The 24,670-nt window shown below is 40.1% G+C and overlaps 1 protein-coding gene across 1 annotated transcript; it reads left to right on the top strand.

Moving 5' to 3' along the window:
• Window positions 1-230: 230 nt before the first annotated feature.
• On the top strand, window positions 231-24,200 carry FBXO47 (F-box protein 47; the record flags this gene model as incomplete). The annotated part of the gene is made up of 11 exons (XM_084615510.1): window positions 231-252; window positions 6,974-7,180; window positions 7,862-8,032; window positions 10,924-11,000; window positions 12,095-12,172; window positions 14,057-14,165; window positions 16,096-16,272; window positions 17,639-17,785; window positions 19,617-19,759; window positions 20,502-20,661; window positions 23,609-24,200. The coding sequence occupies 11 exons, from the start codon at window positions 231-233 to the stop codon at window positions 23,719-23,721; spliced, it is 1,404 nt and encodes a 467-aa protein (XP_084471636.1). The 3' UTR covers window positions 23,722-24,200.
• Window positions 24,201-24,670: the final 470 nt, after the last annotated feature.

Raw genomic sequence — 24,670 nt, 5'->3', positions numbered from 1 at the left:
GGAACAACACACATAAGTTTAGTACAGGAAGTGGAAAAAAAATACTATATGCAATTGAAAGTGCAAGTGGAATTTAGGGAGGAACAATATAATTCCACCAGGTGAAATTTAGTCAGAACACTAGGGTTAGCAGCCTCACTCTTGGGAAAAGAGCCACAGCGTATTTAATAAGCACAAGTGGTTAGCATGTTAACCAGGAGGGAGCTGACTTGCTGACAGCGGAAGGCTTAATGAGGTCCCTGAACGCAGCAGGTGGGAAAGCTCAAGCTGCAGAAATCCCTGAATCTTCCGATTCTTTGCCTTCATTTGGGTCCTTCCTGCATTAATCTCCACTGCGTCCCAAAGGAACACTCTCCATGCCACATCAAGACACAGCAGTTTTATAGCCTCTTTTAGGGAGAGGGTTTGAAGTTCACACATTGTCTCTGGAAGACTCCACAGAGAGAGCTCTGTAACAATCTCAGTTTTCAAATGTAAGATTTGATTTTAAAGTACAAGTTGGCAACCCTGACTCAACTATATGGGCAGAGTATGCTGCAAAATATAAGAACAACTAATTGTTTTTACACTATACAGTTTACCTATGCAGCAAAATTCCTACAGCACAGTTGCATCATCATGGCATTCCCATTCTGTACAGTCTGATCGTTTTCTTCACTAGGCAGCTATCAGAGGCCATTATGCTTGGGTTTGTTTTTAGCTTTTGCTTTGTGTTTCAATTTCTAGGAGGAAAAACGAAATAAAACAAACAAATGAAAAACAAACCCCCAAAACGCCTGACTTTACAAAGGCTATTTGGGAAAGATCTGGTAAATCTACTGCAGCCCTCTACTGCCATCTCCTGGAGGCTTTTGTGAGAGCACCACCAGGTATAATAGCCTGTACCAAAGGGTCAATTGACCCACTCTTGGAAAATCACGTTGTTTTTGCTGATGCAGACTAACACGGCTACCACTCTGAAACCAGTTAATAGTGAGTTACATTGAAAGGTGAAGTTGCTGCTCGAAAGAACATTGTTTTTAAGGTTCATTTTCCCAATGACTTTGACCTAATTACCACTCATATTAAGAATGGCCACTTGTCTTGTTTTTCTGGGACTGTTCAGTGTCATGTGTCAACAGTGTGACTTTTTTTTTTTATAGTGTAAAGAATGTGTGGCAACTTGTTACTTCACATTGTGGCACAACTTCCACTGGAAATATTCTGGGTTGGTGTTGTGCAATACCATTGCTGAACAAAACCACAACATTGCTTCAGGACACAGATTTTGTGTTGTGGCACGGTGACTTTGTGTCGTGACATCTTTGCATCATAATATTGTCTGTGGATCGCAGCACAATTAATTTGTATTGTGACTTCATAAACTTATATCACAACATTGTGCCTTGACATCATGGTGCAAGAACCTTGCACAACAACAGTGTGACCTTATCTCACAGACCATTATGTTATGTCACTACAGACTGACTTTGCATGGTGTAGTGTTCTTCTCTAACAGAGCAAAAACTTTGCCATAGTACATAGTGGCCTACCGTCACAGGGCAATAACTTTGTACAACAATACTAATGCTGTGATGTGGTAACCCTGCATTCATTAAAAGTCGACGGTGTGCCTGTGACCTGGGGACATTTTGCAGACAGGGTGACCTTGCATCTATGACACACTGATAGTTTATAGTGTCCTGGTGACCTAGTGCTTGCAAGATGATGATGTCCTGTGGTACCACGGCTTTCAGAGTAGCAGCCGAGTTAGTCTGTATTCGCAAAAGGAGGACTTGTGGCACCTTAGAGACTAACAAATTTATTTGAGCATGAGCTTTCGTGAGCTACAGATCACTTGATCAACCCTGCAGCCATAATATGGTGCTGCCTCACGGTGCCCTGGTGACTGTGTGCCTGTGACACGGTGAGAGCCACAGCACTCTCGCGTGTATGGCACGGTGGTGCCTCCTGGCGCCACCGCGAACTCTCTCATGCGACACAGTGACATCTTGTGTTGCCATGAAAGCCGCGCAGCTGTAACATGGTGCTCCCCTGTGGTGACACGGCAACCCCACACTGGTGACAAGGTAACCCCACACCGGTGACACAGTGCTGTCTTTTGGTGCCTATGACAACCAGGTGTCCTTAAGATGATGCTGCCTCATGGTGCCATGGTGTTGCCATGGTGTTGCCACCCTGTGCTGCCATGGCCACCGTGCAGCTGTTAACATACCAGACTGCGCTCAGGATAAAGCTGGGTAGCCGTGTGTGTGTTAACCAATATGGCAGAAACTTAGCCTAGCCACAGGCATGAGGGGGCTCCCACCCTCCCGCTTTTGCTAGGGTCACTGCCCTTCCCTCAGCGAGTGGTTCTATCTGACAGGGAAGAGGGAGGGGGCAGAGGGAGCCTCATTAATTATTCATAAGAGGGGCGGGGCCATGCCATTTGAGGCGTGAGGATTCCACAGTAAATAACCGGGGAGGGTGGTGGTTCTGGGTTGGAGCTCGAAATGAAGGGCCGGAGATGGGTTGTTAATTATTCATCAAGGGGGCGTGTCCGAGCTGGCGGGAGGGTCTGTCTCGAGCCTCTAGCCTCCCCCCGCCCTCTACTTTGGCTTACTGCTGAGGGGCCGGGGGGAAAAAAAAAAAAAAAAAGGCGGGAAACGTGAGGCGATTTAAAAATAGGCAGTTAAAAAACACTAATAAAGCAGCTGAAAAACCATTTAAGTAATTACCACGGGAATAAAATGTTCGATTTCTGTGGTAATTTCCTGCCTCCAAAAATCTACCTTTGCTACTTTCCTGCCCCTCCCCTCCCCTCCCAATTCCCATGAATTAATTCACTTATCAAATTATCTTATCAATTATTGCTAGAATGAAAATATTTTTTATTTCTGTCATAATTCTATGTATTTCTATTCCCCACCTCCACCCCTGTACAAACACATAGTTATTTTCCCCTGAGGAAAACTATTAAAGCCTTCCCCTCAAACCAAATGCGGTAAATTTTAAAAAACATCCTGCATACAATATATACTCTTTCATGAAGTTTGAGAAATTTCAGCTAATTCAATGCAATTTCTTTTTTGTTTAGGGAAAGTCGGTGCCCTTATAAATCCAGACAGCAGGGTCTGAGCTCACCCCACCTTCAGAGGAATTTTCCTAGGGGTGAAGCAGGGTTTAGATCTGTTCTGTATCAACTGGATATAGGTTTATTTGGAGGTATCACACTTTTAAAAAATCTATTATCATTGATGTGTGGCAGGTTTTGGAGTCGGAGTGCACAGAATGGGGGTCAAAATGTGACCCATAGGGTCATATCATCTGGCCCGAGGGTTAACTACAGCCCATGGTGTTTGTTAAGTGAGGCCCAAGGTACAAATGCAGCCCAAGGCGTTCTGAAGCGCAGCCCAGTGTTCACACCGAGCCAATGAAGTCATGAAATGCAGCCTACAGGCTCGTGGTGACCCACAGTGCAGCCAAAAGGCCAAACGTGACCCATGGTTTCATACAGTGCACCTGAAGGGGCAAACACAACTTGTGTGATAACAAGCAGATGTTAGCATCCCTTCCCTGAAACTGCAGCATGAATCAAAGCACATACACTTTGGGGTGAAGTCAAAAAAGCAATGCCTTGTAGCAGGAAGGCACAAATAAGAGCAAATGTTAGGATTATCAAGGGCATTTATTTTTTAATTGGTAATATTATGTATGTTTATGTTAATTTAGATGGCTTTGGGACTGATTCTCATTTACAGTAAGGCCTTTTTACACCACTTTAACAGTTTTCAGAGTAGCAGCCGTGTTAGTCTGTATTCGCAAAAAGAAAAGGAGGACTTGTGGCACCTTAGAGACTAACCAATTTATTAGAGCATAAGCTTTCGTGAGCTACAGCTCACTTCCTCAGATATGCATCTGAGGAAGTGAGCTGTAGCTCACGAAAGCTTATGCTCTAATAAATTGGTTAGTCTCTAAGGTGCCACAAGTCCTCCTTCACTTTAACAGTGAGAAGCTTCCTTAAAGTAGGAGCAAATCATACTGCATTTCATCCACTTTAAGGCACTGCCAATCTGGTGTAACGAGGCCTTAGTGTAAATGAGAATCAGGTCTCTTTAATGGCAAATTAGGTGCAGCCCATGGATTGCTGGCATCCTGCCTCTTCAGTCCTCTGTGTCACAAAGCTTGGTCACCCCTACTTCAGAAGTTCTCATGATTTTAAGTGTGTGCAAAGGGAAATGGAGAGAGAATTCCTATTTATGTTCTTGGTGATTCATTTATTTATTTGTGAAATGCCTAGGGAGGAAAAAAGACAAAGTCCTGAAGCTGCTATTTGAGGTAAATAGCTGTTAGTATTATATACTTAGCAAAGTGATAATGCAAACCGCAGAAAAATTTAAATGATTAGGAAAAAGGTGTATTCACTGGATGAAAATATATGGACTGTATATAGACAGAAAACAGTATAGAAGGAACGTTGACTGTTGATAGTTTTTGCCCTATAAATAAATCATTATATACAGAATAAATAAGAGAAAATCACTGTTATTAATTATTATAATGAATTTGATTTTATATGCTTAACATTTACATTTCCCTCTTCCAGTCTTGAGTAGCAGTTCTCCAGACAGGGGGGATCCACACAGAGGTTGTTGAGGGCTGCACAAAATTGCTAAGTGAAATCAATCTTGTCATGTTTTCGCTGAGCTCCTTGAGAAACATGAAATACATTGAGAGTCAAAAATGAAAGTCAAAAGGGAGCTTTGAGTAAAGGGCTCTAAAATGTGGCCCATAATGTAAAACTTCTGTCACATGCTCAGTTTTTATTTAAATTGGCCTGATTCTGCTCCTAATGAAAACAATGGGAGTTCTACCATTGACTTTAATGGGAACAGTGTTGAGTGCTTTTGAAAATCCCACCCATCATGTTTAAGTGGCTGCTTCTGTACATAATATTTCTACAGGCTCTGAATGAGATTTTCAAAAGCACTTAATAGTGCTCTAAACTTCTTTTAACTTAAGTTAGACCATTGCTGACTGCTTTCAAACAAATAAACAAAAAACACCCTCAGATTGTAACTCTATTTCTAAGGTATGAATCAGCAAAATGTATTGAATTTAGTCAGCCTTGAAAGAGTTTAGTGGTGAAGAGAGTTATATTTTCCTTTTACTAAAACAGGCCTTTAACTGTCTTTATGTACAAGGTAAGTCTTTCTATTGACCCACACGTGCAGTTGTCTGTAAAAAACACCCACTGACTTTAAATGTGGATTTCTATGCCTTTCAAAGGTGTCATTACATACATCTATGATGTTACTTAAATGAATATTTTTGTTGTTTTTACAAGTATCAAATTAATTTTCTCTCCCTTGTTGCTTAAGCAGTCTAAAATTGCATATAACACTGTAATTTTAAAAGTCATTAAATTTGCTCACAAGCCATGTGAAAAGTTAAACTATGGGTTTCTTCAGCTAGCATGAATTATTTCATAACTAATTTAAAGATGCCTGTTATAAAGTGTAATTCCCTTTCATGAACAATTGAAAAATGAATTGAAACACTGTCCTGGGCACAGAGGAGAAAATACTATTCATCCAAACATGTTTGTAATGCTTTAATTAAATGGTCCATAATGTTTTGAGTTCATTCAATATACAAAAGTCTTCCATTGGGAGTGTGATAATTCATTATGTTATGTAAAATGGTTCAGTGAATACGTGTTAGAGAAATGTGGCTTGTTTACTTGATGTTTTCAAATTGTTTTTTGCTTAGGTTAAGTAAATGTAACCTATCGACTGACCTAAGGTGCATCAGTACATTTTCAACCCTTCAATCAATGAGTATAATTCCCAGTGATTGTAACTGGTATATTGCATTGAGGGGAGAAAGGAGACCACTTGAATTGTTACCACTGTTGCTAACACTTACAATTTTATTCCAAGTCTTGCAACATTTGGCGATTATCTGAAAGCCCCAGTTGCTGGAATCAAGAGATTGCATGAGAATCTTAGCTTTAATTTTAAAAAAGATGTTATTAGCCCTCATGGTTACAGAAAAAAGCTTGAAAATGTGAAGCATGTCCCCCTTAAATGCTCAGAAACCAGAAGGCAAATATAAGAACACAATGTTTATTATTTTTTAAAAAAACATTCTCATAATTTTATAGCCAATCTTATGAGTTTTGGGGGGCTTGTCTCATGATTTCTGAAATCTTGAAGATGGCAATACTGTGCCACATTACAATATTTGCACATGCTGTGCTGTGATCTTTGTCATTATCAGGAATTAAGCTATACCTAAGTTTAAATACTGCAGGGAAAGTGATAACTTAATGCTTGCTTACTTTACTTTTATTCTTAATTTTTACTGCCATGTACTAGAATACATACAAGTAGAGCACCTCAGATAGACAAGAAACATACAAATCCTTTGAATGGCCTCCTTAATTTTTAATGTTCTGTTACATGGTTAAAGTAACATGGAAGGGTAAAGTATTAGAAGGATATTGACTTATTTATAATAGCTCCTTAATATATTTTATGGCATTTCATATACCTCCTACACTTTTATTTTTTCTCTTAATTATCTTTCAAACCTCCTGAGGCCCTCCCCGTCCCAATACTGGTCACTCCTATCCCCACCCCCTCTCCATTTATAACCTCTAATCGGGATATTTTCTTCCCCCAGACACTGAATTAGAAAGCAAAAATAACTTCCCATACACACACAACACGTATACATTCTCTCTTTTTGTGATATATGGAAAAAAAGAGTGGTTATACTGGAAAGAAAAGAAATATAGAACAGGAAACTATGAATATGGATTTTGGAGTGTATTGATGTCATTTTGTTTCATTTAAAGTAAAATTGTACCTTCCTACCCATGTGGTAAGACTTTCATATTCCATTACTGTATCACTCATGAGTTATTTCATTTTATCTCCCTCATGGGTTTAATTTCCTTCCCTATATGCCTTCTGCGTTTTCTCTGCAGGAAAAATTTATGGGACTAGTAGAAGTATGACATCCACTGTAAGTACCAGCTTCACCTTGATTCCCAACCAGAAATACAGGCGCAGTAGCCGTCGCTCCAAACCATTCTGCAACACTGTGGACACAGATTCCGAGTCACTATCAACTCTCGGGAATTTCCAAGCACTGCCATTGGAGATCTTTCAAATGGTCTTGAAATATCTCTCAGGTGAGGAACTGAGAGAAATGATGTCACTGTCCATAAATGAAAATGATCACATGCAAAAATCCCATTTAGTAAAATGCCAAGTTTGAGGCATATGGGCCTTGCTCAATAATGTTTCACCTTACTACAAATTGAAGGGATTTTCACTAGGTTTGTTCATTTTCAGCTTGGGTTCCTGAAGAGCCACATCACCAAAAAAAAAATAAATAAATAAGGAATGATAGTACTCAGGGAGCCCTTTGAAGTGTTCTTCTGCCCACCATATATAAAGATCACAATTTAACAGATATATGCAAAATCCTGACTAACCATAATTTGTTGGTAAAGGAATCAACAGTAATGACATTTGTCTCTTACTTGTTTCTGAAGTCTCTTGGCCTGCTTGTTCTGAGATGTATAGTAAAGTTATTCGCAAAAAGAAAAGGAGTACTTGTGGCACCTTAGAGACTAACCAATTTATTTGAGCATAAGCTTTCGTGAGCTACAGCTCACTTCATCGGACACGAAAGCTTATGCTCAAATAAATTGGTTAGTCTCTAAGGTGCCACAAATACTCCTTTTTCTTTTTGCGAATACAGACTAACACGGCTGTTACTCTGAAATCTGTCAGTAAAGTTATTGACTACTAAGCAGTAGTGTTTTTGCAATAAAGGTTTACAGGTATACTGGGTTTTGCTTTTTCAGTGAAGGATATCAGCATGCTAAGCATGGTGTCGAAAGCCATCAGCAACCGCCTTATTAATTACATCTCAACCTCATCAGGAAACAGAAGGCTTTTACTGCAAGATTTTCATAACCTTGAGATATCTGGCATGAGAGAAGGATCCTGTGTATTAGAACACTACAGATCTCTAGGTGACCTTTTATAATAAGAATGGTAACAATTAGAGAACTAAAATAGAATAAAGGTCTTCTACTGTGATATTTAGTGAGTCATAGCAGTTTAAAATGGTGAAAATGTTTTCTGAAGTATATAGGTGTTTGTGACCCTCATTGAGGCTGAAATTCATCCCTGTGCAAAGGACCAACAACAAGGCACATACACACTTAAGTCTCAATTAAGCTTTACGTATTGGGTGTATTTCATCATGAAAAGAATTCTTTCAACATCTCTTAATATAATTTTATTAATAATAATACATATATAAGTATAGACAAAAATAGCATATGTTTTGCTTCTTCCTTATTTAATTTTTAAAGAATATAAAAGGGCAAGGTGAGTGTGTATCTCATGGGAATGATGATGAAATACAAAGAGAGAATTTCCCCTCTATAACAATGCTCAAATCCCACCTAATTCTGAAATGATCAAGAATCATTACCATCAAAGGCCGGACAGTCTATGGGAAGTGAATTGGTAATCTAATTCCAGTTCCTAGATGGGAAATAAACTTATCACAAAAAGCACCATGACAACTGCCACTGATTAACATTCTCCTTGGCAGCCTTATATCAGAGCTCAAAGACTGAATTGGGCATGATGAGTAAACTTCCTTTCACCCTTAGGTCAGGGCTGAGATACAATGCGAGAATCCTGCTGTTGCTGCTCAGGCTGTACTCTTTCTTTCACCTGCGCAACTATATCCGGGCACCGCAAAAAATAAATATAGGCCAAAATACTGTGACTAGTGAGTAGCATTGCATATTAAAAATCATTATTTTCTTTTTAACTTTTGCACTAACTTACTACTGAATCTTGGCAGCCAAATTCCCCTTAATCTCCTTCCCCTTCAGTCAAAAGCAATGCAGTCTTTCTTCTCTTATGCCACTTGGACTGTATCATTTCTCTCCCTCCCCCCATTCACTGTAATCCTTTCTCTAAAAAGAGAAACAAATGAAATTGCAATTTGAACAATATTGATATAAGCCTCTTTAACTGATAAGGTCTCATAATTGAATTGATCCGGACAGCAAAACAAAATTATGTCAAGGTTATATTCAGGAGCTAACTTTAAATCAAGAGATTCCCAAGTTAAAGCAACAATGTCAAAGTTAATTAGGCCAAACATGAAGTCCCTTCAAATGTACATGGATTGTTTACAATATCTTATTGATAACTTCAGTGTTTATTTGTTTTAGTTTTAAAATAAAACCTGATTAAATATTTTGCCAAAAAATAGTCAGCAGTTTTGTACATTGTAATAACAAACGTATTAGAAAAGGCAACTGTTGTTTAACTACTACTGTATGAACTCATCATTATAAGCACAGTCGTTAAAACACGACATACTTAGATATTTGCACTGATTTTCATATTTTATCATCTACTAAATGTAAGGGCTCAATCCTGCTCCCATTAAAGTCAATGGCAAAATTCACATGTACTTCAATAGGAGCAAGACTGGGCTTTAAGGATAAAATTCGCTTCTGTGTAGAGCGCCAGCACAAGGCTTATACACTGCATTAATCTCATTTAAACCCACAAAGTGAAATCCTGGCTATGTTAAAGTCCATGGCAAAAACTCCCATTGGCTTCAATGGGACCAGGATTTTTCACCCTCCAGGCTTGAATTGGACTTGAGTAATACATGATTTTTGTGCTGCCCCTGTGCACAGGTGTGAATTTCACCATATGAAAGCAGGCCCAAACCTTTGCACTGGTAATAAAAAAGTTATCCCCAGGTTGACAACTGTACTCGTGTTTGCAGATATATTGTGTCAGACATTCATCTACTCTTTAGGGGTCTGATCACAAACGTATTGAAGTCAATGGATAGTTGATTCTTTGGAGTTTTGGATCAGATACCAGACTGATAAAGAAAATTATGTCTGCCATTTAAGAATGTTAACAACATACTTCCAGATTGGGATAATAGTCCATTCAAAATCACAGGAAGTGTATAAAACACTTTTTGACATCAGAGAAATCACATGTTCCCCAGGAGATGGGCAACGTAGAAAACATTTGCGTACCCTCCTGTAGATTTCTTGCATTATTAACAAACAAGATATATGTGTTAGTCTACCAGATGTTTTTGAGGAGAAAGATTTTTAACCCATTTGCTTTCCATTGGCTTAGAAAAATTGTTGCTTAACAACCAGCTGTTCTGCACTATAATGTATTCTAGCCCTTTGTATCCTAAGCTCTTCTAGCTTTGAATCTCATGTAGGGGAAAAAAAAAATTCTACCACCTACCTATGTTTTATATTAACACAGTTCAGAATAGCTTTTCTGTTTGACAATGTGGTTGGCTTAAAAGATTTTGGATGCTCAGCTTTCAATGATGTAAATAGAAAACCAGTGCATCTTCAAATTGAAATATTTTTAACAGCTGTAATTCAAAAACCAATATAATAATTTTTCAGGGCTCCAGCTGTGACTCACATGGAATTTAAAACAACTTAGTAAACAAATTATGTCATGAGAGCCTTTCACACTCCCCATAAGGCTTTCTGACATAAAAGGCATTTCTACTACAGAGGCTAGCATACCCTTTTACAATGCACAGCTCACCATAGGTGCTGGAACTAAGGGTGTGGGGGGTTCTGCAGCACCTCCTGGCTTGAAGTGGTTTCTATTATATACAGGGCTTATAGTTTTTTGGCTCAAAGGCTCTCAGAACCACACACACACACCCCGCCCACTATAAAAGTTGTTCCAGCACCCCTGCAGCTCACTGTAATGTACCACCTTCTTTTCTTGCAGAAATAGTATGGTATTGTATTACTTGTGCAGTGTATGCTTCAACTAGTCCAATTATTTTCATCATTTGAATGATTATGTATGTATGTGTTTCTATTCACAGGTTTGTTGCTTAAAAGGTGCACGCTACTGCTGCCCACAAAAGACAGGCTAAAGTACATACACAAGATACTCTCAGAAGTAAGCTCATAATCATTGCTCTGTACTGAATACTTCTAGAATCTTGTTTTGAACTATCACTTGCACCTATATTAATGTTTCAATAAAACAATGTTAATGTAATGATTTAAATTAATTCATTTATTTATTGACACATCGGTAATGCTCATCAGTGTAATATCATGAATTTACTAACTTGGAATCAGTCCCTTGTTGGTTAAAAATATTCCTTGGCTATTTAGGCTGATATTTCAAATCTTTTGTACCTGAAATTAGGTCCCTAAGTCCATATTTAGGCATTTAAATAAGTGATCTGATTTTTTCAGAGATGCTGATCCCCCTAAAGCTTTAGACTGTAGTCCATGTGAGCTGTGGGTGTTCAGAACTACGTTTAACTTTAGGCACCCACCGTTTGAAAAATACGGCTTAGGTGTAGGATTTTCAAAAATATCTAAAGGAGTTAGTTGCCCAACTCCTGTTGAAAGTCAGTGAGTTAGGCACCTAATTCCTTCTCATGATTTTAAAACCCCACTCTTAGTGAGTATAATCTTCTATATAAGTATGATTTTTATGTTTAATTTTTAAAACAGGTCACCCAGTGCAAATAATATTTGCCACTTTGTAATAGAATGAGCATAGGTTGAAATTCAGCCCCGTGAAGAGATCCGATAGAAGGTCTATATTCCACTTAAATTCTGCTTAGAGGGAAAAGTAGTGCATAATGCCTCGGACAGGTCCTCTGCACAGGGTAAATTTTAACCATAATTAATTCAAAACATTGTTACCAAACTATATTAGTTTCTGGAGGAGGAAATTATTATGCATAGCAACAGACATTATTAATAAAATATCACATCTGTCTGAAGACTCTAAGGTGGTCTGAGTGAAAGTTCCCAGAGGACCAATGGCCACATCATAAAAAACATCCCTAATTGGCAACTTTGTTGGGTGTCTCAGCGGAGATGCAAGGGGTTGAGTGAAAATAGTGTAGAGAAAGCCCCTTGGGTCAGTATTGTGGTAGATTAGCCGCGTGGGAAAGCTTCAAGCACAGAAGTGAGTTTATTGCCAATTAGGCTACATTGATTAAATGAGGCAACAATGTTTTGTCTTTGCAGGTTTCCTGTTTTAAACTCAGTGGTTGCCCAAGCCCGTTGCATTGCTTGGGATTACAATGCTATGGAGTGTTTTTACAGGTATAGTGTATTTTTCAGAGAAGAAGGCAGGTATCATTAATCTAAAAGAAACCAAAGTTTGCCTTTTTAAAAATCTATCAATGCTGAAATACTCAGTCTTTTAAAAAGAGTGCCAAGAAACATGATCATCATCCAACTTAGTTATACTTTGAGAAGCAGTGAGCTGAAACTGCTTTGCAAGACATTTCAAAGTTTAACATGGCTTTCAGGTCCTAAACAATGCATTTATTCAGTACCACAGTTCTTTCTGGCTCTTAAAATAGTTAACTTAACTCCAAAAAATTTATCAGTCTGGATCTTATTATTAGCCTGTCTGGATTTTAATTTAAATTAGCAGTTTATTACCAAAGAAGATTACATAGGGGGCCATTTCACCACATTACACTACATCGAATTCACAACACCCTAAACAGGGATTCTCTGATTTAAAGGCAACTGGCCCAAGGTCTGTAATTAAATGGAGGACTTGTTCTAGCATTTGGGATGCAAAGAAAGCAATGACAAATCTGTTAGTTCAGCAATCAACACTGTATTTACTATAATGACTACCAAGATTGCAAACATGCTGTAAGGGACTGAGGATAGGACTTCCTTCCCCAATTAGTGTTAAAGTATTTCATTATCAGATGGATAGGATCACCATTATGGGTTGCTGTAGTTGAGAGCTGCTTTGTCTAATCACCTGAAAAAAGCTTGTATTCTTTGTTGAAGTACAAGTATTTTCTGAACATTTTAAATGAAGCTAAATTGTGTTTTAGAAGAACTTACATGTTCAGACACTCTCTGAAAATATACCATATTGAAGTAGCTTAGTAATAACAAAGATATTCAGAAATGTGTGGCTGTCTGTTTTATTCCCTGCCACGGCTAACTATTATAGATAATTATTTGCACCAGGATATTTATGCTCTTAGCAACTGTCTCCTGCTTATTCACATCCAAGGTTCACAAATTGCACCTTTTGGCCAAAGAGAGAGCCCCAAATGCAGTTCAGAATTGTGAGCTACACGAGGACCCAGAAACCCCTTTGGTACAAGTTAGAGCAGCCCACAGGTCAACTGAAGCTGATTATGGCTTTCCCACAGCCCCAAAGGCCTGCTGTGAAAGCTTTGCACTCTAGGCACCCCCCTTCTGCTCATTTCCTGACCCCATTGGGGATGGGGGCTCTATGGGTTTGTGTGTGGTGTGTAGGGCTGCTTATGTCAGACTTATGCTGACCTTGCAATGAGGGAATTCCTCAGGGGCCATTTCACCCTGTTTATGTCACTGGAGTTCCATGAAGGGGCAGCAGTAGGGGCAGAACCTTCCTCCTCCTCTTTTTTGTGGAATTGTCAAGATTTGCTGCTCTGAGAATGTCTATGATATAATGACGACTGATATCCGTTACATCTGTAGAAATCTAGAGAAAGTCCATTGATCTGTGAGATTAGTGTCTAGCCCAGTGTTTCTAAACTGCTGTCATCTGTTTTGTTTTTTGGGGTTTTTTGAACCACTATGTTACTGCCCAGAGTGTCATAAAGCCGTGTCTGAGGGCCTTACAAAACAAAGGAGCTCCTATGTACATCTTTGCTTTTCCTTTTAGACTTAGCAAATTCCTGTCACACACACTTTTTGCATACATGATTATTTTCTGGTTTCAGTGTCACATAGATATGGCCCTCGGTTTTTTTTTTAATAATAATATTTTGCACTTTGCAAGAAGTTCATTTTGAAAGACGAGGATGAAGATGAAAATAATACAAAACAGTTGTTCAGATGCACCAGTCTCCACTATGCAAATGTGTCCTCTCCATAAATACAGAAAAATTGATTGTACATATATGATTATAATAACAAGCATTGTGATTGAATTCTATTTATCTGTCTTTCATTTGGTGTCATCAGACCTTGACAGCAGGCTGGGATGAGCTAGAATGCCATCGTGTTTTTAACTTCCTCTGTGAGCTGAGCAATCTACCCCGCAAAGTACAGACAGTTGTGAGCAGCAAACCAGGTGAATACCTGGAACAAAAAAGTCCTGGAAAATACAAATGATGATAATAAAAGAAGCTGTCATGGCAGCTGTATCATCCTTTTGCTGTGAGTTCCGGAAATGGATTCAGATTATTACAGAGGAGATACACCCCAGACTCAAGGACGGTTTGTGCCACATGATCCCTGCAGTACCTGATCCTTTCTTGATCCATATGTATGATGCTTTAGCTGCGGAAATGCCAGAAAATGAGTGCTCTCAAGCTGGTAGCATGCTTGCATATAGCTGAAGGAAATCGGCACTATTAACTGAATTTAGTTGTTTTCTGATGAAAACAAGCAATTGACTTTTATCTTTGACATGTTCTGTGTGGTGAAGTGTATCTCTTTGAGAGGCAATTGATTTTGTTGGATCTTATCATTTCATTATCAAATGTATGTATAATTTACATGCAGTGGGCCTAATTCTCCACTGCATTATACCAACACCAGTACAATCAATGGAGTCACACAAGCATAAAACTGATGTGTTGCAGTAGAAAATCAGGATCAATATTTTATACATCTCCTGAAGCATCGCTCTAAAACCAAATGTAGCCCCTCCAGAAATCCTCCGGCACAGTACTCAGTATTTCACTGGAAATGTTCACACGTGGCCTCCTGCATAAGTAGTAGTAGAAGGCAAGCGTGCAGTAAACTGCTTCTATTTACTCCTTTTGGCACCATATAATAGAATCACAGGCAGAAAGAACCACAGCAAAAGTCAAAAATAGCAGCGTGCTCCTGAAACAGAGCATGAGAAGTGGCAGAAAAAACATCGGGCAGGCAGGTAGAATTAGTGGGTCACGCAATCACAAACATGAAGGTCGCTATCTTAAAACAAAAAAACTTCAAATCCAGACTCCAGCGAGAAACTGCTAAATTGGAATTCATTTGCAAATTGGATACTATTAATTTAGGCTTAAATAGAGACTGGGAGTGGCTAAGTCATTATGCAAGGTAGCCTATTTCCTCTTGTTTTTTCCTCCCCCCCCCCCCCCCAGATGTTCTGGTTTAACTTGGATTTAAACTTGGAGAGTGGTCAGTTTGGATGAGCTATTACCAGCAGGAGAGTGAGTTTGTGTGTGTATGGGGGTGGGGGGGATGTGAGAACCTGGATTTGTGCTGGAAATGGCCCAACTTGATTATCATGCACATTGTAGGGAGAATGGTCACTTTGGATGAGCTATTACCAGCAGGACAGTGAGTTTGTGTGTGTGGTTTTTGGGAGGGGGGTGAGGGGGTGAGAGAACCTGGATTTGTGCAGGAAATGGCCCAACTTGATTATCATGCACATTGTGTAAAGAGTTGTCACTTTGGATGGGCTATCACCAGCAGGAGAGTGAATTTGTGTGTGGGGGGGTGGAGGGTGAGAAAACCTGGATTTGTGCTGGAAATGGCCCAACCTGATGATCACTTTAGATAAGCTATTACCAGCAGGACAGTGGGGTGGGAGGAGGTATTGTTTCATATTCTCTGTGTATATATAAAGTCTGCTGCAGTTTCCACAGTATGCATCTGATGAAGTGAGCTGTAGCTCACGAAAGCTCATGCTCAAATAAATTGGTTAGTCTCTAAGGTGCCACAAGTACTCCTTTTCTTGAAGCAGTGCAGTGTGTCTACTAGACTAGAGCAGTCATGATCATTCTAGCTCAGAATTTCAGGACCTTGTGATCTCAGTTACTCCAGTTTGACACTAACTCAGTGGGAATTATGCATCTAGAATATGTTAAAAATCCCACTAGGCACCTATCTACATCTGTAAGAGCCTAAACACCTTTAAAAATCTAGCCCTATGTGCCCCTATAACCTAAAAACCTTTCTCCTTCTCTCTCCCCATCTTTATAAACTTGTTGAAATCACCAAAGTGCAATGCCTGATGGATTTATAATATACAAATTCTCTTGTCCTAGGAAGTGCCCGAAAGCTGGAATTACGAATAAGGTTATTCTGTCGCAGTGTCCTGCTAAATCATTGGATTCATCGAAGTGATTCTGCATTTTGGCTCACTCGTATCTTAAAACCATGGCCAATGGTTAATCAAGCCCGGCTGTTGTACATCATTTTTGGGCCAGTCTCCTCTCTAAATGGTGAGTAAATTTAACATGCTAGACCAGAATTTCTCCTTTAGAAAACATGCTGTCTCACAACCTGTGTAAATAAATGGGCGTTCAGGGGACCAATGTAAGTGTTGTATGGGATGGATTCCCCCTCAGTCAAGAGGTAGGGCTATATATTTGGGATGTCTGTGTCGACACTACTATAGACCATAAGTCACAGTAGGAGCGACAAACTCTTTTGCCCATTGTTGTGAGCTTTTGGGCCAAAGCGCATACACAAGTTGTGAACTCATTATTCCTTCCTCTGGCCCACCCCACAACAGCTCTTCTGTGTTCCTATGGAGAGAGTGGCCATGGAACTTTTCAGTAGTGTGCAGAGAACTGTGGGGTGTGCTGTGTAGTTTCTCTGCTATCTAGCTCCATGTATGGCAGAAATGCAGTGGTACACTTTGTTATGGGCCTTCCCACAGGCCAGGAAGATTTCACGCAGGGGGAAAAGCACCTGTGTTTATTGCATTCACTTTAGAAGGGAACTTTTACCTCTATGCAGACTCATCATTCCTAATAAACTTACTCTTTTTCAAGATTTGACCACACCCAGTTCATATTAATTTTGGCAGAACATAAGATTCCAGGTAATTACTTGGAGGCACTACTGAGAATGCTTAACAATGGTGCTGATTACTCCTAATTTACACCAGTGTGAGAGGGGAATCCAGCCAATTAACCTCAGTGATGTCACACAGAACATCTTAGCCATTTCCCAATACTTCTTTGTTTTGCTCCAGCTGTAGCTACCTTATGGTACTCTGACTTTACTTACCAGTGTATGGCCATGCACTCCTGTGATGTTACCTACAGGTTTGATTTTTCACAAGTTCTGAGCACACACAAATCCTACTGAAATCAAAGGGAGCAGCACCATCTCTGGAAACCAGGCCCTTTATAAATAATGAAGTATAACGTTTAGAACAATTGACCCCTTACCTGTTTAACATGGAGCTTTTTAAAGTTATTGTTTATATTACAGTTCAAATGAAGACATTACAGAGTGTTTTCCCTCTCTATTTGCCTACACTTGTGGTGTGAAGGTAGCCTTAGCACTAAACCACAAGCATGTGTATTGCCCTCTGAAATCACATCTTCTTTTTCTCACTTAAATATTTATTCTGTGTTTCCTTAAAGCACCCAGTGATTCTGATTCACGTTGCAGTCTACACTGTCCCTTCTGCCACAAGTGAGATGAAATAAAAAGCACTTGTACAAATAGGGACTTATGCTTTTGCCTGAATCACCTTTTCTTTTTCCAAGCCATGCTTTGAAGCCCCAGTATAGGTCTTCCTTGTTTAGCAAACTACATTGTCACTTAGGAGTGATTGTGATTAATGTTACCCAGGACATGTGGTTTGGCAGAAAATGACAGAAGGACCAACAGATGAGACCAGTTTAAAGGGTCTAGCTGATGCTATTAAACTACTGTATGACACAGAAGCTAAAGAGTGGACAGCCGATGATGTTATCAGTCTTGTGGATGAATTGTCAGGTATATTTTTGCCTTTATCATAGACTCCTAGGATTATATGATCGTGTCCTCCAAGATTAAAGAGATATGTGTCAGATAGTAAAAAAAACTGAAGCACATTGGGAATCTGAGTACCCCCTAATCCCTTTCAGTAGCTGTACTATAATGGAAGGTCAATAAAACTGGAGGCTATGCAGTAGTCAGAGATGGAAGAGACCAACGCTGCTTGTAAACCAAAGCCTTTTTTTCCCAAAAGTTAAACATTTTAAGTAATAATATATGAAAAACTTCAAAAATTAGTGTTCTGTTATCATGTTCAAGGGACGCTGTCACACAGTTCTGAACAAAACCTAAATTTTGGACCTAAACAAAGTTTTACAAAACTTAATATTAATAGATATGTTTTCATGATATTTGTAAAATGTTAAGAAAAATCCATTTTTGTTTGACTTTTTAACCATTTTTCCTATACTGTTTGTACCCTGCGCATTCTTATTCTTGGGGTTGAGAACCAGAAAGTGACGTTAAGTAGGAATGAGGAAAACTGTCTAATGTATTTCCATTATCCAAGCTGTCAAATACAAAAATAAACAAAAAAGATAAATAGGAAAAAGTACAATTAGATTTTTTTCAAATCTAATGCATGGTGGTTATTAATAATCCTGATAAAGACAACTTTTGTTATCCCCAGAACTGATCCCATCCCACTTACTTTAATGTTAATGGTAGTTGGATATTACCTGCTTGGTGTGCCATTTATTGACAACCTTTTGGAAAAGAGGTTCCACTTGTAATGAACTTGCTGGCTCTGAGTCTGCAGCCTGGAGAGCTCAGGGAGAGGTACCATGCAGTCCCACGGGCCCCCAGTGCTCCCTGTGGAAAGCTCCAGCTGCAGGCTTTCAGGGCTGTAGCCAGGGAAGGAAAGCACTGGGATGTGCTGAGCCTGGGCCACCAACGCCAGGACAGGACATGACCTGGAAGGTGCAGAGAGAGGTACTGTTCAGCCCCACAGACCTCGAGTGCCCTCTCTCCCATGGAAATTGTTGGCTGCAGGGACTCTGATTGGGGCTTCCCATTGGGCAATGATGCTGGCACCACAGCCCATTACCTCCTGTGTGGGCAGCAGGTTCTCGACCCTGTGGCTGCCCCATGCTATTGTCTCAGGCAACGGCCATCTGCTTATTATTGGGAGCTTTTGGATAATGGAAGCTTTATGCCCGGAACCAATAAGTTGCTAATAACTGGTATCCTCTGTAGTTTCATTTTTAATAGTCTAAGCCTTTATTAGAAATACAGGTGAGGACAAATTTGGTGTTTTTTTTTTTTTTTTTAAATTAAGTCTCTTTAAATACCAAGTATGGTGGCTTTTACTGGGAAGGACGCTGGTCTCTGGAAAGGAATCCATTCCAAAGAATCCATAATTTGCTGGTGGTATATTTTAAGTTTGGTTTGAGTTTGGAGAGATTGTACTATACATTCTATTATCATCAGCCTTAATACAAACAATCCCTATTGGCACCATAGTAACTCCACAGCTCCCAACTGTGCTGCAGGTGTGTTTGAATGGGCTTTCCTCTCAGACATTTTGGATGGCTGTCAAATGCAAAAAGAACAGGAGTATTTGTGGCACCTTAGTACTCCTGTTCTTTTTGCGGATACAGACTAACACAGCTGCTACTCTGAAACCTGTCAAATGCAGTGATTCATAAATTCAAATACTTCCAGAATTTTGTTCAGATCATTTTATTTTAGTTTAATTGTAACCTACATTTTATAACCTTATATTTAACTAAATTTTATTCAGTCTGTTGAATCATAGGTAATGAAAATCCTTTGTATTTTACTATAAAAGTGGTTCCCCGGGAGTGGCTCATGGAGAATAATGCTCGCCTCCTCATCCTGAGTGGGAACAACATCTGCTTCACCTTCATGGCTAGTAAAGCTGTGAATGGGCGGGCTGTTGAGCTGGCCAAGATAGTGGTCTTTCTGGCTTTGGTGAGTAGCACTGAATAGAATGTTTCCTGGCATTTTGCCACTAAGTCTGCAACTCTGCTTTTCCAGCCCTGGGGCCTGATTCTCCTTCCACTTACACTAGTGCAACAGTTCTCAAACTGTGGCTCGGGACCCCAAAGTGGATCGCGACCCTCTTTTAATGGGGTCGCCAGGGCTGGCTTAGACTAGCTGGGGCCAAAGCCCAAGTCCTGGGTGGCAGGTCTCAGATTACAGGCCCCACTCCCTGGGGCTGAAGCCCTTGAGCTTTGGCTTTGCTCCCTCCCACCCGGGGTAGTGGGGCTTGGGTAGGTTCAGGCTTTGGTCCCCCATCATAATTTTTGTTGTCAGAAGTGGGTGATAGTGCAATGAAGTTTGAGAACCCCTGCACTAGTGTAAAGCAAGAGTAACTACATTGAAATCAATGGGCCTGGTTCTCTTTTGCCCTAAGGGACTCCCCCACCACCACCCCCCATACACTGCTTGAAGGTAGCAGCTCTGTTCCTAGGAAAAAATTATTCCAGCATAAGATGGGAATGGAGTTCTCCTACCTTCATAGCACTGACAGAACAGCTCTGCAACAGCACCTTCTCACATAGGCCTTGGAATAGATTCCAGAGTAGGACTGAAATTGACTGTATTATGGGATAGTGCCTTAATTGTCTACTTATGAATTTTAATATTTCAGCTTTTTTTTAACCTTGGCACTATCATGGACACATATTATAATATTTCTTGTATGTTCTAGGTCTGTGAGAAGGACCTGTACTGCATGGATTGGGCAGTAAAAATGATGCAGAAAGTCTGCAAGGTTTTCAGCACTCCAGGTGAAAGGAATAACTTCCTGCAGAGTGTGGAGAATGCATTTGCTCACATGATTATGGACATGCTACAGTCAGTAATGTCTGGTGAGTATCTATGCCTGTCTGCAACAGGTGAGCCCTTTCAATGGGACATGCCCACTAGCCAAGATTCCACAAGAACAGGGGATGGGAACTCCTGTATCATCACAACTCCAGCCAGGCCCCCTTTTTAGCCAGCCAGAGCTACCCTGAAATGGGGTTCATTGGAAAAGATGGGATATTCTTTTTATAATTATAATGCCCTGTTGACTGATTGTTTTGTCATGTGGATTGGGTTATTTTCAGCTGGTTTTGTTAAGGTGTGTGTGTGTTAAGATTATGCTAGGCCACTTAGTGGTATACCATTAGGAGAGAGACTTTTTATAGGAAGAAATAAATATGCAAGTGTTCAGTGATAATATATTCAACCATAGGTGCTCCAAATATGTAACTACATCCAGCGGGTGGGAGTGAGATCTATATACTTACACTAAGAGACTCCTAGTGGTTTAGATAGGGTGACCAGATGTCCTGATTTTATATGGACAGTCCCGATATTTGGGGCTTTTTCTTATATAGCCTCCTATTACCTCCCACCCCATTTCCCGATTTTTCACACTTGCTATATTGTCACCCTAGGTTTAGATGATGAAACTGATTTCATTTTTTTTAAACACATAAATGACAAAAGTTTTATCTCCCTTATTTGATACGTTTAAATCAGAGGTGCACAAACTTTGCCCAAAGGATGCACACACTTTTATCTTGTCAGATGATGAGAAACACCTAATTTGCATAAATTATGACTAATTGCAGATACCCTTTCCTTCTGCAAGATACAGGTTTGATGACACTATGGTCCTGATTCTCAGTTGCTCTGCCCCTCATCTAGGGATGGTAGTATTTTACACTCATTTTGCACTGTTCTGACATAGTAGCATTTTACACTCAGCTCTGCACTCACTCCACATGGGTGTAAAGCAGACATTCTCAACCTTTTTCTTTTTGATGCCCCCACAACAAGCAATAAAAACTCCACTGCGTACCTGTGCCACAACAACTGTTTTCTGTATATAAAAGCCAGGGCCGGCGTTGACGGGTAGCAAGCAAGGCAATTGCCCAAGGCCCTATGCCACAGGGCACTCCACAAAACTAAGTTCCTTAGGCTTCTGCTTCAGCTCTGCGTAGCGGGGCTCAGAGCCCCAGACTTCAGCCCTGCACAGCAGGGCTTAAGCTTTCTGCCCTAGGCCCCAGTGAGTCTACCACTGGTCCTGTTTGGTGGACCCCCTGAAACCTGCTCACAGCCACCCAGAGGGTCCTGGATCCCTAGTTGAGAATCACTGGAAGGATGACACAAAGCATAGGGCAACAAGGACTCAGACTCTAGTACTCCCCGTGTGCAGTGTTCCTTCTTAATCCCAGTAGAAAACTACTTGGAACAAGCTGGAGCATTGCATCTTGGGACCTGGAGCATTGCATCTTGGGACCATCCTTTTGGTCTGTCCTTCCATTCAAAATCAGAGAGGCTGCAGGCCATATTATTAAACTCATTGGGCTGCATTTCCTCCGTAGTTCAAACTTCGTCACCCCTGATATAAACTCAAGACTCTTTATAACTGCAAGCAATAAAGATGAATGGGTTGCTCATTTAGGACAGATTTCTATCTTAAAGCAAGATTGTTCTTGTTCAACCCTGGACAAGCTGGTTATGAGAGTCTGCAATGTTCTTTCACAGCTGTGCCCGCATCAGCCATATCTGATGTCTAATAAATCTAAATGGAAGTTGCTAACTTGGTGTCGTGCTTCCCAGGGGTACCCGAGCTGTGAGGCATCTGGCTACCACCAGCTCTTAGCTTAAGGACATCTTATCTGTGCCTACCATGGGTCAGCTGCTTGACTCCACCAGCCACGGGCAGCACAACTAAGTACTCGCCTCTCAGCCTAAGCAGGCTCTGGTGCCCCTCTACAGGTCGGCAATAGGCATGCCCCAACCCCTGAGCCCTCTGATCATCTTCTTGGAGCATCGAGACCCTGTTTCACCAGACACTCAGTATTCATACATTCACTGCGCCCAAAGAAGCAGCACACTCCAACTTATCCATTTCACCTCAGATCACTGCTCCATTTGACACACAGCACTTAAATATGTTCATAGTGAAAACAAGCAGAAGTTTATTTAACAAAGAAAAGAGATTCAAATGATAGCAAGTAGAAGTATTGGACACAAATGGTTACATATATAATGATGACACGAATTTTAGAACATAGACTGGTTTAACAAAATACTCTCATGGTTGATAAAGTATGGCTCTTCAATGCTTTCTAGCCAGGCAGGCTGTGATCCCTTTTTCATAAAACAAGACACATTGCCAGCTTGCCCCCGAGGTAAAGGATCAAGTGTGTTGTTTTGACTCCCCAGATATACAAGTCCCTTCCTTTGTCTTCATTCATAAATGGGATGCCCCCTGATAGTTGTTTTTTCCTGTATACTCCTTTCTTACAGATTTTCTGATCTCTTGTAAATTTTGCAATCTTGATTAGCCAGTGGCTCAGTATGCAAACAGACTTACATTGAGAGAGACACAATGACCAGACACAAATAAACATCTGCTACCACCTACCTGAAAACAACCTGTCTGAGGCATGTCACCTCCTGGTGACCTGCCTTTAACTCCAAGGCTTTAAGAACATAATTTTCAGTATAGATACATAACTTCTCAAATATTGTCAATGTATGTATGCATTTCACAACGATTATGATGACCAGTGGGCTATTAGCTTTCAGTAGTGACCTTACATGCCATGCTTTGGTGAATTATTGTGTGCATCTGACACAGGGGATCCCTGTTAAACTCTATCCATCCCCTGCTCCCTGCCAGTTGGCATCAAGAGGTACCTGGGTCATAATTGGCCTCTACTAAGATACTGACTAAGTAGTTTCTGAGATCTTCTCCCTACAAATGAGCCCTTTGTTTTCATTCACTATTTTTAATGTTTCCGTTCTGGTGCTTAGGAGATCGTGATGAAGAAGACAGCAGCTTTTTGAATTTGTTCCACCTTGTGAATGCACAAGCTAACTTCCATAAGGAAATTCTGTATCTGACCATGAGAAGCACCTCTGCCTAAATACTCAGAATCTCAGGCTTTTAGATAATACTACAGTGATTCAGATAGGTGGCCTTTTCCACCCTTTATTTTCTCACGAATACAAAATAGTGTCCACCTACCTTTTTAAATTCACTCTCCAGCAGCTGCTTGCGAAGTTGTAGCAGCTACTGAGCACATTGTAAAAAATAGAAAATATAATAACCAGTTAAATCTGGAGGTATAACCTTTGCAGAAGCAGCAGGAGGCTGACTGGAGATGCTAGTGAAATACAAAGCAGAAGAATTACTTAAACCTATGAAGACATACTAAGGCATCTTTAAGAAACTACAGCACAGTCTGTGCAATAAACTTGCCTAAGCCTGTATGTCAGGATGTGCTGAGGAGCCTATCTGTGGCATTCCATGGTTTGGCTGTTATGGGCAGGAATACACACTGCTTTCTTCTCCCACTGTGTATATTTGGATACAAAATAAAAATGACACTGTGTTAATATTTGATGTATGTCCACAAATTAAAGAATGTTATCTTAGTTCAGAACAGAAAATATTTTGCTCTTTTAAGTTTGTTTTTCTCTTTGGAATCCATTAACACAAAACCAATATAATGACAAAGGCATGGCCAGGTTTCTCCAGTTCAGCTTACACCTGGGTATCTATAATTCACTCTCACATTCTTAGCTTCAGAACTAGATATCTTGCATGGATTGTGCATTAAGTTTCAGCACAGAAGGAGACAGTCTCTGGAAAGAGTCCTAGTTTTTTAAGGAAGGCAAAAATTTAGTTTTTTACAGCACATGCCTTTCAGCCATAAAGCAGAAGTAACTTCAGAATGTACCTTTGTGCTAAATATAATAACTGGACAGTTAAAAAAAATTACATGTCTCTGGAACTCTGCAAAGTTGAAGGACATTTAATGCATGTAGACATTCTAAGATCACTGTTTTTTATTAAAATACACAGATATGTAT

Source organism: Lepidochelys olivacea (genome assembly GCF_965140295.1).
Source record: "Lepidochelys olivacea isolate rLepOli2 genome assembly, chromosome: 27".
NCBI classification, from domain to species: domain Eukaryota; kingdom Metazoa; phylum Chordata; order Testudines; family Cheloniidae; genus Lepidochelys; species Lepidochelys olivacea.
This window is presented reverse-complemented; position numbering and strand designations above follow the sequence as displayed.